This window comes from Microcaecilia unicolor, chromosome 11 (assembly GCF_901765095.1).
Source record: "Microcaecilia unicolor chromosome 11, aMicUni1.1, whole genome shotgun sequence".
In the NCBI taxonomy this organism is placed as follows: domain Eukaryota; kingdom Metazoa; phylum Chordata; class Amphibia; order Gymnophiona; family Siphonopidae; genus Microcaecilia; species Microcaecilia unicolor.
In genome coordinates this window covers 35752617-35768588 of record NC_044041.1, presented here as the reverse complement: position 1 = coordinate 35768588, position 15972 = coordinate 35752617, and the positions used below count along the sequence as shown (strand labels likewise).

General features: G+C 46.2%; 1 protein-coding gene across 1 annotated transcript in view; it reads right to left on the bottom strand.

Moving 5' to 3' along the window:
* The window catches only part of P2RX4 (purinergic receptor P2X 4), a 60955-nt gene that overhangs the window by 38651 nt on the left and 6332 nt on the right, over positions 1-15972 (bottom strand). The window contains exons 2-4 of the mRNA XM_030219463.1: positions 9494-9641; positions 7482-7553; positions 3498-3570 (exon numbers count right to left, since the gene is read on the bottom strand). Of these exons, the coding sequence (XP_030075323.1) occupies positions 3498-3570; positions 7482-7553; positions 9494-9641 (293 nt within the window). The remainder of the gene's footprint in view (positions 1-3497; positions 3571-7481; positions 7554-9493; positions 9642-15972) is intronic.

The following is a 15972-nucleotide window of genomic DNA, read 5'->3' as shown; positions in this document are numbered from 1 at the left end:
GGCTTCTTCGTATTCAGCACACGCTAATCAGTAGCACCACTTTGCCAAAGGAGCCCTAAGTTTGTACCTGAGGGTTAAGTGACTTGCCCATATACAAGTAAAGGGGGGAGGGAATATAATATGGAGTGGAGGAGTGGCCTAGTGGTTAGGGTGGTGGACTAGGGAACTGAGTTCCTGGGGAACTGAGGAACTGAGTTCGATTCCCACTTCAGGCACAGGCAGCTCCTTGTGACTCTGGGCAAGTCACTTAACCCTCCATTGCCCCATGTAAGCCGCATTGAGCCTGCCATGAGTGGGAAAGTGCGGGGTAGAAATGTCTTTTTCTGCCGTCATCTACTATGTTACTATGTAAAATAGATACTATTGGAGATTCTACATGGAATGTTGCTACTATTGGAGATTCTACATGGAATGTTGCTATTCCACTAGCAACATTCCATGTAGAAGCCTGCGCGGCCACATTGGTGATCTGCAAGGGCCGACTTCTACATGGAATGTTGCTAGTGGAATAGCTCAAATAGTAGCAACAGTGGAGGAGTGGCCTAGTGGTTAGGGTGGTGGACTTTGGTCCTGGGGAACTGAGGAACTGAGTTCGATTCCCACTTCAGGCACAGGCAGCTCCTCGTGACTCTGGGCAACTCACTTAACCCTCCATTGCCCCATGTAAGCCGCATTGAGCCTGCCATGAGTGGGAAAGCGCGGGGTACAAATGTAACAAAAATAAAAATATGGGCTACCATTAGGACATGTTATTTTAGTGTTAACCTTCAGATATTAGTAACTAGGGGAGCTGTGCTAAAATAGAACAAAGTGGTGGTCAAACATCACATCTTAATGGTGCTCCAATAAAAATACCCCTACACGTTTTAAAGTCAATTTTACCTGTGTTAAAGGGCTAACTGCACGGTAAACTGTGTGTTAAGTGCTTTTTGGGTTAGAGTTAGAGGGTGTGTCATGGAAGGCGTTTGTGCAGGACCACTGAAATAGGATGTTCTAAGTGCTTCTGTGCTAACTCCAAGCAAAGCACTGCAGCACAGTAGTAGCTGTAATGGCAAATGCTGAGAGTGCCCCCTGCAGTTACTGCATGGTAAAGTCCCATGTTAAGCCGCAGTAATTGCAAATTTTACTGTGGTTTAGTAAAAGGGCCCCTTAACCCAGTCCCTGAAGCAACCTTAACCCAGTCCCTGAAGCAAGGGCCCTCCGCCATGGATCATACACCAAGACTCCTTCCAGAACCCTGAGGCCAAGGTACTCTGACCAACCCCCTCCCTGCAGGACTATGCATGCTGCTTCTGCCGTGTCCTTATAAGAAACCATTCCAGAGAAAGGAGACTCATGAAGGGAATCAAACCTAGGTCCCGCTACATGACAATGCGCTGCCACCAGGTCAATTTTAATATTAATACTTTCAGGCAAATGGGGACAGTAAGTTTTAAGGCCTCATTACTGTCCTTAACATTGTGAATTTAAGAAACTAATAAAGCCATTTTACAGGGAGAGAGAGAGAAGAGGCGTAGGAAATGCATTTGGGTCACAAGTCTGAATAATGTGACTGAAAATACATCAACATTTAAAAATACATACTTTCATCAAGGTATAAATTATCAACACTTGCATGTCTTATTTTAGAAAGCTATTTTATTTTCTGTTGTACTTGAAGGAAATGTTAAATAGGCAGTATTCACAATGGAGAAGGGTAGTTAGTGGGGTTCCTCAGGGGTCTGTGCTAGGACCGCTGCTTTTTAATATATTTATAAATGATTTAGAGATGGGGTATTATTAGGAAAGGTATGGCAAACAGGTGTGAGGATTTTATAATGCCGTTGTACGCTCCATGGTGCGACCGCACCTTGAGTATTGTGTTCAATTCCGGTCGCCGCATCTCAAGAAAGATATAGTGGAATTGGAAAAGGTGCAGCGAAGGGCAACTAAAATGATAGCGGGGATGGGATGACTTCCCTATGAAGAAAGACTAAGGAGGCTAGGGCTATTCAGCTTGGAGAAGAGACGGCTGAGGGGAGACATGATAGAGGTATATAAAATAATGAGTGGAGTGGAACAGGTGGATGTGAAGCGTCTGTTCACGCTTTCCAAAAATACTAGGACTAGGGAGCACGCGATGAAACTACAGTGTAGTAAATTTAAAACAAATCGGAGAAACCTTTTCTTCACCCAACGCATAATTAAACTCTGGAATTCGTTGCCGGAGAACGTGGTGAAGGCGGTTAGCTTGGCAGAGTTTAAAAAGGGGTTAGACGGTTTCCTAAAGGACAAGTCCATAAACCGCTACTAAATGGACTTGGGAAAAATCCACAATTCCGGGAATAACATATATAGAATGTTTGTATGTTTGGGAAGCTTGCCAGGTGCCCTTGGCCTGGATTGGCCGCTGTCGTGGACAGGATGCTGGGCTCGATGGACCCTTGGTCTTTTCCCAGTGTGGCATTACTTATGTACTTATGTCAAAGGATGAACCATTCCCAGTATGTTAAATGAGGACCATTAAAAACAGGTACTTTATTTAAAAAAAAAAAAAAAACTTGCATGCATATTTCAATGGAAAGAAAGTTTTAGAACAAGAAGTCAGGATACAAGCCAAGAAAGGAAAAAGTAATGGGAAGAGTGAATGAATAGAAAGGATTTCCAGTTAAGGCAGGGCCGCCGAGAGGGGGGGCCCAGCACCGCCGCCACACTCCGGCCCGCCCGCCCTCCGTCGCTCCCTGGCATTGAACTTAAGCGCCTCACCTTTGAAAGCGCAGCGGCAGACCACTCCTTCCTTCCGTGTCCCGCCGTCGCCTGACGTAACTTCCGCGAGGGCAGGACACGGAAGGAAGGAGTGGTGTGCCGCTGCTTGCTGCACTTTCGAAGGCGAGGCGCTTAAGGTCAGTGCAGAGGGCCCGGGGGTGGCCTTGTCTCGGGCCTGGCCCAGTCTCTCGGCGGCCCTGAGTTAAGGAACAGACAAAATACAAAGAGAATCCAAGAAAAACAAACAGAGATAAGCACACGGGATCCCAATCTACAAAGGAGAGAAGGATGGACAAGACCAACCCGCATCTGTGGAACTGCAGCTGAGAGATAAAGGCAAACTAGATGGGCCCTGCTGTCATATTCTGTTTAGGACCACCAGACCAGAGAAGGGAAGTTAAAAAAAAACAAAAAAAAAAAACAGAAATCAAGATAAGTTGGCCAACCACATGAACAGATGAGGCACCGAGTTACAGTGGTCAGAGATTTACCCTCACTCTCATCATGTTTTGCAAGTCTGAGCACTACAAACCTTGTTACCCCTGTGCAGTGTTACCTTGGCAAATAAGTGCTGAAAAGATTCCCAAAATAAGCCAGCTTACAATTTCCCCTAACCAGCAATGCCTCATACAAGAAGTTTGTGGTCAAGCCTATAAACATTAGGGGAACGAAACTAGCAGGACCACACAACATACCCTGAACACACAAGGTACACTGCTGTATAAGAAAAGCCAAGTGGGTCTGTCTCATACCATTACTGTGAGTGCCCACGTAGCCCTTGACACAGTCACTGTCCGATTTACACCGCGTGGTGTCATCTGGAAACTGCAAGACAGAAAAAACAAAAACATTACGGTAAAACGCATACATTACAAAGCAGCAGCATACAGACTCCATACACCAAAGAAAGGTCTAGAAGTCAATAAGGCGCCCTTTAATCCACTGTCCTGTAGGTGCTTTTTTTTTCTGGTCTAATTTACAGGTTGCAGTATTTCCAATTTTTACAGCAATATGTAGCTTTGTTGCTATAATTGTACATGCAGCTAACGTTTCTTTTAATTTTGTCAAAAACTTGTTTTTGACGTGTGTATTTAATGCAAATAATAAGAAAAATATATATATACACAAGACCTGTTATCAAACACATAAACGGCAAGTGACCGACTCACCTGCAAATGCGCAGTAGAGACTTCCCTCTCTGTCCCGCCCTCGCGTCAAGACGTGATGACGTCAGAGGGCGGAACAGAGAGGGAAACGGAGTCGGAGTCACTGTTGGACGCTGCCGCCTGGAAACGAACATCGCGCGCACCAACCTCCCCCCTCCCCCCCTGCTCTCGCCCTCCTCCATATCGGGCCCCCTGCACTGACCTGACAGCGCCTCTCACCTCCATGTCGAAGCGCTGCAGGCAGCAGCAGAGCTTTCACACGGAGGTGAGAGGCACTGTCAGGTCAGTGCAGGGGGCCCGGCACGGAGGGGGGAGGGAGCGGCGGCGACGAGGGTAGCTGGACATCTCGCCCGTTTTAACGGGCTTAACGGCTAGTAGTAACATAACTGATGGAAGAAAGGCCAACCGACTTATCCAGTGTGTCCCCTTACTTCCTGTCCACACTGCTGGGGATATAGCCCAGCGGCCGTCCAGAGTATGACCACTTGTAGGATATTATGCCTTATGTAAGACAGTATGGTCATGTTCCTGATCAGTGCTCTACCCTCTTAGGCAGATGAGGGTATGAGCCCCCCCCCCCCCCCACCCTTCCCATGTCTAGTCAAGGCTTTGCTAGCATTGGTCACTATTTAGATTATTACACAGTTGTTGTCTCCTTATGTAACCTGGCAGACAGACCCGATGATGAGAACACCTGCATTTCCTAAGGAAGTCTAAGGAATACTGTTCCTGGTTGCATGGGTGCCTTGGCCCCCACTAGGATGCTAACACATGCCATTCATTCCAGCAGAACTTTTCAAATCATTCAAATAAGGCACTTTAATCACTTTAAGCCAGCCAGGGGTTCTCAATCCAAGCCTCAGGACACACCAAGACGTCGACAATGAATATGCATGAAATACATTTGCATGTACTGCCACCACTCTATACAAAGCTCTCATGCATATTCATTGTTGGTATCCTGAAAGCCTGACTGGCTGGGTGTGTCCCATGGACTGGGTTGAGAAGCCCTGGATTAAAGTGCCTTAAACACGTGTGGCTAGCTCATGCCTCTGCTTTCCCTTTTGCAATTAAGTCTTCTGTGTCTACCCCAGTCATTTCTACCGCGATCTACTTCTTTGCCCTGTTGAAGACCAATAAAGTTTTAGCCTCCACCTCTTCCTCCAGGACCATTGGACCCACCATAAAACTAACAAGTAGATTTAAACCAAATTGGAGAAACCTCATTTTCCTCAATGATCAATCAAGCTGTTGATTTTTTTTTTGGCAGAGAATATGGTCTTAATATCTGGTGTAGCTACTACTACTACTTATTTCTATAGCGCTACTAGACGTACGCAGCGCTGTACACTTGAACATGAAGAGACAGTCCCCGCTCAACAGAGCTTACAATCTAATTAGGACAGACAAACAGAACAAACGAGAGATAAGGGAATATTAAAGTGAGGATGATAAAATAAGGGCAGGGCCGTGCCTAGGGTCTCTGGCGCCCCCCTGCAGAGACCATCAGTTGGCGCACCCCGCGCTTTAAATTTACCTCTCTTCCTCCGGCTCTGACGTCTGCACAGCGTCAGTGAAAGCGCTGCCTGTCTGACGTCTCTCCACCAGCCTTCCCTTCGCTCGTTCGTTCCCTCTGTGTCCCGCCTTCTTCTGACGTCATATCCTTGAGGGCGGGACACAGAGGGAACGAACAAGCGAAGGGAAGGCTGGTGGAGAGACGTCAGACAGGCAGCGCTTTCACTGACGCTGCGCAGACGTTGGAGGCGGAGCGAGGTAAATTTAAAGGGCTGGGGAATCGGGGATGGAGCGGAGGAGTAAGGTTTTTTTAAATACAACTTGACGGCGCGGCGCCCTTGAAGGCAGGCGCCCCCCCTGCGGCGCTTACCGTGCTTACTGTGTTGGCACGGCCCTGAATAAGGGTTCTGGACAAGTGAATAAGGGTTAGGAGTTAAAAGCAGCATCAAAAAGGTGGGCTTTTAGCTGAGATTTTCAGATGGGCAGAGATGCTGGGTTTAAATGGGCTTTGGACAAATTCCTGAATGAAAAAAAAAGTCTATAAATAATTATTAGCCAGGTATACTTGGGAAAACCACCGTTTATCCCTGAAGGAAAGCAGGAAGGGATGTATCTAATTCCCAGATCCTGCCAGGAAATTTCCCATGACCTGGACTGGCCACTCCAGAGATAGGATGCTGGACTACAGCACATGGTAATCTGACCTAGTATTGCCTAGCATTTCTTATGGGAGCATATTCCATACAACTGTCACCCCCTTCCATGAAAAATATATCTCAACAATGCTCCCGACTACTCCCTTGGAGCCTCATTGTCCTAAATCTTCTTTTCTGCTGAAAAAAAGATGAGTTTCTTCCAGGGCCACTGAGAGACTGAGCCAGGCCCGGAGCAGGACCACCACTGCCGCTGGCCCCCAAGATGCCGCAACTGCTGCCGCCCCCCTCCCCCCCCACCGCGTAGCCAGGCCAGATTGGGGGGCTGGAACCCAAAGTGGGGGGGCACATTTTGCCCCATCTCCCTGCCCCGCCCCCCGCAGCAACTCCACATACCCAAGCCCCGTCAGCAGAAGCTTTCCCTCCAGCGCTGCTCTCCGCTGCACTGCCTTACAAGTACGGCTGCTTCTCCTCACATCGCACGTGCTCAGTTTCATCAAAACCGAGCATGCACGACGTGAGCGGAAGCAGGGCAGGCAATGCGGCGAACAGCGCTGGAGGAAAGGCTTCTGTTGGTGGGGCTTGGGGACCACCGCCAGCCAAACTAGGGGTCCCGAATCCAACCTGTCTACTCCTCCCCCCAGGCCTCTAAGGGGTCCGTCTCTCTCCTGCTCCTGTCAGGACCCGGGTGATTGCATTAACGCAATCACCCAGGTCTTGTCAGGAGCAGGAGAGAGAGAGACCCTGGCACCGGGCCCCCCTTGGGGGCCAGGCCTGGGGAAATTTTGCCTTCCCCCCCCCCCCCCCCCCCCCCCCAGCCCTGGTTTCTTCTGCACTGTTAATACCTTTCATATGTTTGAATGTCTCTCTCATATCCTCTCCTTTAGGGCACACATATTTAGATCTCAAAGTTACACTTCACAAAACATTCAGTGCACATCCCGTGCTGTTTCAGTGGCCCTTCTCTGAACTACTTCCACCTTCAGGAGACGTTTCTGGACGTACAGTATGGCCTCCAAGTGAGGATGCGCCAATCACATGTAGGGCAACAATATCACTTTTTGCCTTACTACTTATATCACTCCCCTCATGCGCCTTAACATCCTTCCTGAACTGGGCGGTGACTTGTCACCCAGTTTTACTACCTTAAAATTGGACATAAATCACTACTTTCCTGCTCTGGGAACATCAGTGTCTCCCGGCATTCCATACCTCTCCTTTATATTTCTGCATTCCCAAATGCTTAACTCTCCAGATTTTACAGTTGAAATTTCTTAGGTCACTTCTTGTACTGTTCACTTTATTGCAGATCAAAAGGCAAAAAAAACTTGTCCTCCTCACCCCCAACGGCTTATTAGTTCTCTGTGGCAAATGCTACTTCAGTGCACTGTCTACTGCTTACCTCAGGACACAAACCTTGCTTTTGATTTTGTGTAATGATTACATTTGTCATGACAAAAAATGCATTTTCTTCCTAAATAGAATAAAACAGAACAAAAATTAATGTAAGCACATACAGCAGTAGCACTGCCAGAACCACATTTTGGGGGAGGCCTGCTTCCCACTCCTCTGCCTCAACTCCCTTATCTTCCTCCCAAATTTTAATTACCTAAGCTGGCAGGGAACCCCAAGCCCCGTCAGCTGAAGAAATATGGAGCTGCCCCAATCAGCTTAAGTGTGGCTGGCAGTGGCTCAAAGCGCAGTCGCCAACGGTGGCACCTCGAGCATGCTTACTGCCAGCATCAACATATTATCTTTGATCTGCTGATAGCTACAATTTCAGCTTATAATATTAGCCTGAGGGGAAAAGGTTAGTCACTCACTGGACTGGAGGGAGCCACCTAATGATTAGTGCAGTGGGCTAAGAACCTGGGGAACCAGGTTCGATTCCCACTGCAGTTCCTTGTGACCCTGGGCAAGTCATTTGACCCTCCATTGCCCCAGGTACAAAAAAGTCCTGTGTATAATATGGAAACTGTTTTGACTAAGTGCAGAAGGGCGGTATATCAAATCCCTTTTCTTTCTGAAGTGCTGAGACCTGTGCAGACTTGAAAGTTCTCATACCAGGTCTCCCTTTTCAACTGGTACCATAAAATATTTTTGCCCAACCTCCAAAATCTCCAGAAGCTTTTGTGACATCATTGCATAAAGAGACGCTATGAGGTGCATTTTCAAAGCACTTAGACTTACAAAGTTACGTGGAGGGGCATTTTCAATATGACATCTAAGACCGACTTTGGACGTTTTGTAAAAAACATGTCCAAAATCTGAATAGCAAAGAAGGACATTTAAAAAAAAAAAAAAGAAAAATGCCTTATCTTTTCTTTTTGAAAACAGAAGATTTTGTGATTTGGGCATTTTATTTTTTGGTTCATTTTCAAAAAGGAAAAAAAAAACGTCCCATGTGCAAAACGCACAAAATCAAGCCATTGGGATGTAGGAGGAGCCAGCATTTTTAGTACACGGGTCCCCCTGACATCCCAGGAAAGCAATAGGACACTCTAGGGGGCACTGCAATGAACTTCATAAAATGCTCCCAGGTACACATCTAACCATTGCTCCCTTACCTTGTCTGCTGAGCACCCCCAAAACCCATCCAAAACCCCCAACTGTACACCACTACCATAGCCCTTATGGGTGAAGGGGGCACCTATATGTGGGTACAGTGGGTTTCTGGTGAGTTTTGGAGGGCTCAGTTTCCTCCACAAGTGTAACAGGTAGGGGGAGGTAGAAGCCTGGGTCCACCTGTCTGCAGTGCACTGTACCACCAGGGACCTGCATGCTGTTCTAATGGACCTGAGTATAACATCTGAAGCTGGCAAGTAATGTTTTTCATCACATTTTTGGGGTGGGGTGGGGGGGGGGTGGGAGGAGGTTAATGACCACTGGGGAATTAAGGGAGGTCATCCCTGATTCACTCCAGTGATCATCTGGTTATTTAGGGCACCGTTTTGTGCCTTATTCGTTATAAAAACAGGTCTAGCTCAAAACCTCTAAGTTTTAGTCCTGGGCATTTTTGTTTTCTTCTATTATGGCTGAAAGACGTCTAAGTCTCAGGAATGACCAACTCCCGCCCCGATACGCCCCCTTGAGATTTGGGCGCACTTCTGACAGACTTCAAAGAAAAACGTCTAAAAATAGGTTTCGAAAATACTGATTTGGACATTTTTATGAGAAAAAAACGTCCAAATGCTGCTTTATCCACTTTTAGACGTTTTTCTGTTTGAAAATGAGCCCAGTAGTAACCTATGGAAATCTGTAAGTCTAAGTGCTTTGAAAATGAGCCCCTTATAGCACGGCATGAAACAGTGTGGCGGCAGCGCATAGCTTCACCATGGCAGAGATTCAGAAGCGCGTGGCCGACATACAGGAATTAAATTCACAAGTTTATTGTGAAGTGCTAAGAAAGTATACCTGTGCTGGAACTATGTAATCGGCCACATCCCAGACCTTCAGTCCTAACTCTGAGGTATTGGTCACCGCTATGCCTTTTACTTTCGATGTGACAGAACTGACCACCGAGTCAAACTCCTGGTAACCCTTCTCCCAAACAAACACCCACCTAATACAAGAAAAAACAAAGATATAATTACAGCATGTCCTTTCATCAATCAGCAACAAGGCATTGATAGAGTTTTGTGGATTTGCTTTGGGGTGGGGGGCTGGAGGGGGGAAAGAACAGTGGCCTCTTGTCTCAACTGGCTTCAACAGGGAATTTGGTGTCAGGAAGTTTCAAATCACAATTACCCGAAGCCTCTGCTTCTGCTCCATCATTCTTTATTAACCTACCTCTGGGTTGGGGGGAAGGTTGTGAATGCTGTCTCTATAGCCCTAGAGGTGAAGCCAGTGGCGTAGGAAGGGAAGGGCGGGAGTCCGCCCCGGGTGAATGCGCTCGGGGGGTGCCGGCCCCGCTGGTTCCCTGCTCTCTCTGCCCTGGAACAGGTTACTTCCTGTTCCGGGGCAGAGAGAGCAGGGAACCAGCGGGGCCGACGCAGCTCCAAGTGACGTGCACTCGGGGCGGATCGGCCCTCCCGCAGGTAAGAATGCGGTCCGGGGGGAGGGGGTTGCGCAGCGGCGACCCGCCCCGGGTGCCATTAGCCCTCGCTACGGCACTGGGTGAAGCATCCTTTTTTGATACAGTGAAGGAGCGACATAACAACTGACGCAGTCAGCTGAGAACCGGGAACTTCTCACACAGATGCTACTTGTGGCCTAGAGCCAGTGGAGTAGCTCCGGGGAGACCTTGAGGGCATGACTCCCCCCCCCCCCCCCCCCCACACACACACACTTTGGGCTCAGGTCCCCTACAAACGTGCAACTCCTGTTAAATGGCTACCGGGAATGCCAAAGCCCCACCAAAGAAATTTGTTGCCAAGTTCCTCCCAACCTCCTCACACTGCTGCAATACAGAAGGAGTTGGCGGCGTGCCTCCAGCCACCCGCAGTGGAACTCCTTGCGCCTGCTCAGTTCATGCAACAACTGAGCATGCTCGGGGTGTCCAAATCTGAGGGCTGGCTACGCCCCTGCCTCGCGCAAGTCTTCACCTTCCTCAACTATACATTTAGATCATCTTGTCCCTCTGGAGGCAGAGAAATACCTACAGTATTTGTATATAAACCTCACCTTGAGCTCAGATTTCAAAAGGAGAGCAATGGATCCAAAATCCACCTTGAGTCCTTCCTGACCTTATGAGTACATAAGTACATGCCACACTGGGAAAAGACCAAGGGTCCATCGAGCCCAGCATCCTGTCCACGACAGCGGCCAATCCAGGCCAAGGGCACCTGGGGAGCTTCCCAAACGTACAAACATTCTATACATGTTATTCCTGGAATTGTGGATTTTTCCCAAGTCCATTTAGTAGCGGTTTATGGACTTGTCCTTTAGGAAACCGTCTAACCCCTTTTTAAACTCTGCCAAGCTAACCGCCTTCACCACGTTCCCTGGCAACGAATTCCAGAGTTTAATTATGCATTGGATGAAGAAAAAAAGTTTCTCCTATTTGTTTTAAATTTACTACACTGTAGTTTCATCGCATGCCCCCTAGTCCTAGTATTTTTGGAAAGCATGAACAGACGCTTCACATCCACCTGTTCCACTCCACTCATTATTTTATATACCTCTATCATGCTGTAAAGGCCATTGTTGTCTATAATTTTCCTACCTCAGCTCAGGTGTGAGTTTTGGAGGACTTACAAACTTATGTTTACAATAAATGAAGTTGCAGCCGGTTAATTTTCCATATCCTGTTGTTCAATGTCTTTATGAGTAAAAGCCAAGTCCACCCTCCACCCCCATGACTGACACAGGGTCACTACCGAGTCCAGCATGATGTCATGACCTGGCCCGCCAGTTACCATCCGCAACACAAATGTAAATCAACTGTGAAGGTCAATATAAACCCTGCATATTACAGGAAATAAAAAGGTGTACAATTAAATTCTAAAGTGATCAGTACTGGAAGAGTAGGGAATGTTTTGGTGTCTGTACGGAGCCGAACCTGACAGAACCATACAAATGATTAATGACACACAGAGACATGAGCTATACGGCTGAGCACCTGCAAAAATCTGAGCTGGAAGATTCTAGAGTGGAGATTGCTGTCAGTGCCTGAGGTTCATCCGAGGGAATGTCTAGAGACCTTCTGCTGTGCAGCACTTGTGTCAACAAGGCTTTTAATGACCTTAAATTAGCTACATGGCTGCAGATTAAACAAACCTCAGATCTGTGACTAATTAAACTGAACCGGCACAAAATGCTAAGGAATGGAATGGAAGCTTTACAATATTCCTGTGTCACAGAAGCTGTTTTGCTATGGCTCTCATTTCTGAAAGAGAAAAACGTCTAAAAAGTGGCATAAAGCGGCGTTTGGAAGTTTTTCTCACCAAAAGTGTCCAAATCAGTATTTTCCAAATCCATTTTCCAGATGTTTTTCTATGCAGTTCGTCTGCAGTGCGTCCAGATCACAAGGGGGCATATTTAAGAGTGGGGTTTGGCCATTCTTCTAAGGCCTGGACATTTTTCAGCCATAACGGAACAACACGAAAACGTCCGGAACTAAACTAAGATATTTTGAGCTAGACCCAACAACTAAAACCCCCCCCAAAATGCCCTAAGTGACCAGATGACCGCTGGAGGAATAAAGGAATGACCCACCCTTACTCTCCCAGTGGTCACCGACTCCCTTCCAACCCTCAAAGATGTGAAAGAAACAGTACACATGTGAAAAACCTTAAATGTTATAGCCAGTCCTGGTAGAGCCAAAATATGGTTTTAACCATTTCAATCAAAATTTTGAAGCTGTGTAACTGCTTTAAGATTCTTACCTTGACGCACAAAGGTACTTCATTCTACAATTCCTCCTCATCTCTTTTCTCTCGTTACCCCTTATACTCCTTCCCGCCTCCTGCATTCAGCTTCAGCCAACCGCCTCTCAATTTATCTGTCCATTGTTCCCATCTGGAGTCCACCCTCCATTTAGCATTTTTCTGTATCACCCCCATCCCACTCTACGGAACTCCTTTCCCTTAAGACTCCATGCCAAACAGTCCTATCCAACATTTATGGCCTCTGTGAACACCCATCTGCTCTCCCTAGCCTTCACAAATACCTAACTAACTAACTAACTAACATTTCTAAAGCGCTACTAGGGTTACTAAGCGCTGTACAATTTAAACACAGAAGGACAGTCCCTGCTCAAAGAGCTTACAATCTAAAAGACAAGAGAACAATCTAAAGACAAGTGAACAATTAATCTGATAGGGTGGATAGATTGGGGCATTTTATATTTCTCGAGCGGTTAGGCGCCGAAGGCAGCATTGAAGAGGTGAGTTTTAAGCAGAGATTTGAAGATGGGTAGGGATTGTTCCAGGCATAGGGTGAGGCAAGGCAGAATGAGCGGAGCCTGGAGTTGGCAGTGGTGGAGAAGGGTACTGAGAGAAGGGCTTTGTCCTGTGAGCGGAGGTTACGGGCAGGAACATAGGGGGAGATGAGGGTGGAGAGGTAGTGAGGAGCCGCAGACTGAGTGCATTTGTAGGTAAGGAGGAGAAGCTTGAATTGTATGCGATATCTGATCGGAAGCCAATGAAGTGATTTGAGGAGAGGGGTGATATGAGTATATCGGTTTTGAACTGGCAGAATATGGGCAGTTTTTTTAATAGTTCAAACATTTTTCAAATTATCCTCTTCTGTCCTGTTGATATTATGTAGTTCCTTTCTCTTTCTTACCATTTTTATTTTACACCGCTTTGATTTTGCCTGAAAACGTGGTACATCAAATGCCAATTAAACTCAACCATAGGAGCCGACTCTGTGGGTGCTGTGGGTGCTTGAGCACCCCCAATATTGAGAAAATTCCTTCTATGTGTCCAGAGAAGGGTTATTTCCACTGGGTTTAGTACCCCCAATAATTTTGAAAAGTTGGCTCCTATGAACTCAACTATACCGAAGGAAGGAGTGGGTTTTTTTCTTTTAATAGGGAAGAGGACAGGTGGAAGTTGAACCTCTCTAACATAAGAACATAAGCATTGCCATACTGGGACAGACGGAAGGTCCATCAAGCCCAGTATCCTGTTTCCAACAATGGCCAATCCAGGTCACAAGTACCTGGCAAGATCCCAGAACAGCAAAACAGATTTTACGCTGCTTATCCTAGAATATGCCGTGGATTTTCCCCAAGTCCATCTTAATAATGGGTTATGGACTTTTCTTTTTGGAAATGATCCAAACATTTTTTTAAAAGCCTGCTAAGCTAACTGCTTTTACCATTCTCTGCCAACGAATTCTAGAGTTTAAATCACTTGTTGAATAAAGAAATATTTTCTACGATTTGTTTTAAATGTACTATTTAGTAGCTTCTTTGCATACACCCTAGTCCTAGTATTTTTGGAAACAGTAAACAAGTGATTTACGTCTAACTGTTCCACTCCACTCTGTATTTTATAGACCTCTATCATATCTCCCCTCAGCCGTCTCTTCTCCAAACTGAAGAGCCCTAGCCGCTTTAGCCTTTCCTCATAGGGAAGAAGGACCATCCCTTTTATCATTTTTGTTGCCATTCTCTGTAACGTTCTAATTCCACTATATCTTTTTTTTTTTTTGAGATGCAGTGACCAGAACTGCACACAGTATAAGAGGTGAACACTGAGCAGAGGGTTTCAAAGTATCATCAATGATGACACCTTGGATCCTTTTTCAGGTCAGCGACTCCTAATATAGAACTTTGCATCACTTTGCACTTGCTCACATTAAAAGTCATCTGCCATTTGGATGCCCAGTCTCGTTAAGTTCTTCTTGCAATTTTTCACAATCCTCTTGCGATTTAACAACTTTGAATAACTTTGTGTTGTCAGCAAATTTAATTACCTCACTAGTTACTCCCATTTCTAGATAATTTATAAATAAGCTAAAAAGCAGCGGTCCTAGCACAGACCCCTGGGGAACCCCACTATCTACCCTTCTCCATTGAGAATACTGACCATTTAACCCTACTCTGTTTTCTATCTTTCTAACCAGTTTTTAATCCACAATAGGACACTGCCTCCTATCCCGTGAGGACGCTGCCTCCTATCCCGTGACTTTCTAATTTCCTCAGGAGTCTTTTATTAGGTACTCTGTCAAATGCCTTTTGAAAATCCAGATACACAATATGAATTGGCTCACATTTATCCATGTTGGCCACCAAAAAAATGTAGTACATTGGTGAGGCAAGATTTCCCTTGACTAAACACAGTAACATAGTAAATGACGGCAGAAAAAGACCTGAACAGTCCATCCAGTCTAACCAACAAGATAAACTCATTTTACATGGTATTATATGTATACCCGAGTCTGATTTGTCCCTGCCTGTCTCAGGGCACAGACCATAAAAAAATCCGCCCAGCACTGTTTCTGTACTAAATGTTCTGAAGCTAACGTTGAAGCTCCTTAAAATTTAGACTCCAGCCCATCCATATCTATTCAGCCACGATCAGGGCGCAGACCGTACAAGTCCACCCAACACTGGTTTCACTCTCCAATTACCGGCGTTGCCACTCAATCTCCGCTAAGATTCTGTAGATCCATTCCTTCTAAACAGAATTCCTTTGTGTTTATCCCACACGTTTGAATTCCACGTTGGCTTTGTAAATCCATGCTTATGTACACGCTCTATTTAAAATACAAAACAACACACAGACAAAACACCGATTGTGCACAGTCATTTCACTCAGAATCCCAGGAAGGGCAGGAGGAGAGAGGACCTGATGCCCAGGGACACGTCAGACAATGCCAAGGTGCTACAGGTCTACCTTCCTTGTTTGCTCAATTTACACTACATAATACACCTGGTCATGGGAACTGAAGTAAACACAGCCAAGTTCTCAACAAATATTAAAACAGAGGGTACTAGCTGAACTGCTGAATTATAAATTTCCATGATGAACAAACCACAAACTCCACCTTATAAATGTTTTATAGAAAATGGTTTTATCTGGTTTGACTAGATTTTTTAATGTATTTCTAAGTTTCTGCTGCCTTTTGGGCTGCTGTCTGCACCCTTTATGAAAACTTCCAGAAACAACAGGCCGACAACAGGAAACAAAACTCAGCTGAAAGTGATGCAAGACAGCAGCTGCCTCACAGTGAATCATTAATGATCGACACCCTCTCAAGCTAGGCACAGGGCTGACCTGGCCACGGGGCCCGGAACTAGACTGCAGTAACTGGGACATTGTCTCGGGCACTGTATTGTTTTAGGGCACAGACTCTGGTCTTTGGGGTGGGGCAAGAAATGGAGCTGCCATGTTTCAAGTGAGGGTGCCTCAGAAACGATAATAAGTAACTTCCAGCGCCGACTCTACTTTTACAAAAGAAGTAGTGTAGTTTCTTCTGTGTTAGTCCAGTTTTAAAAAGTT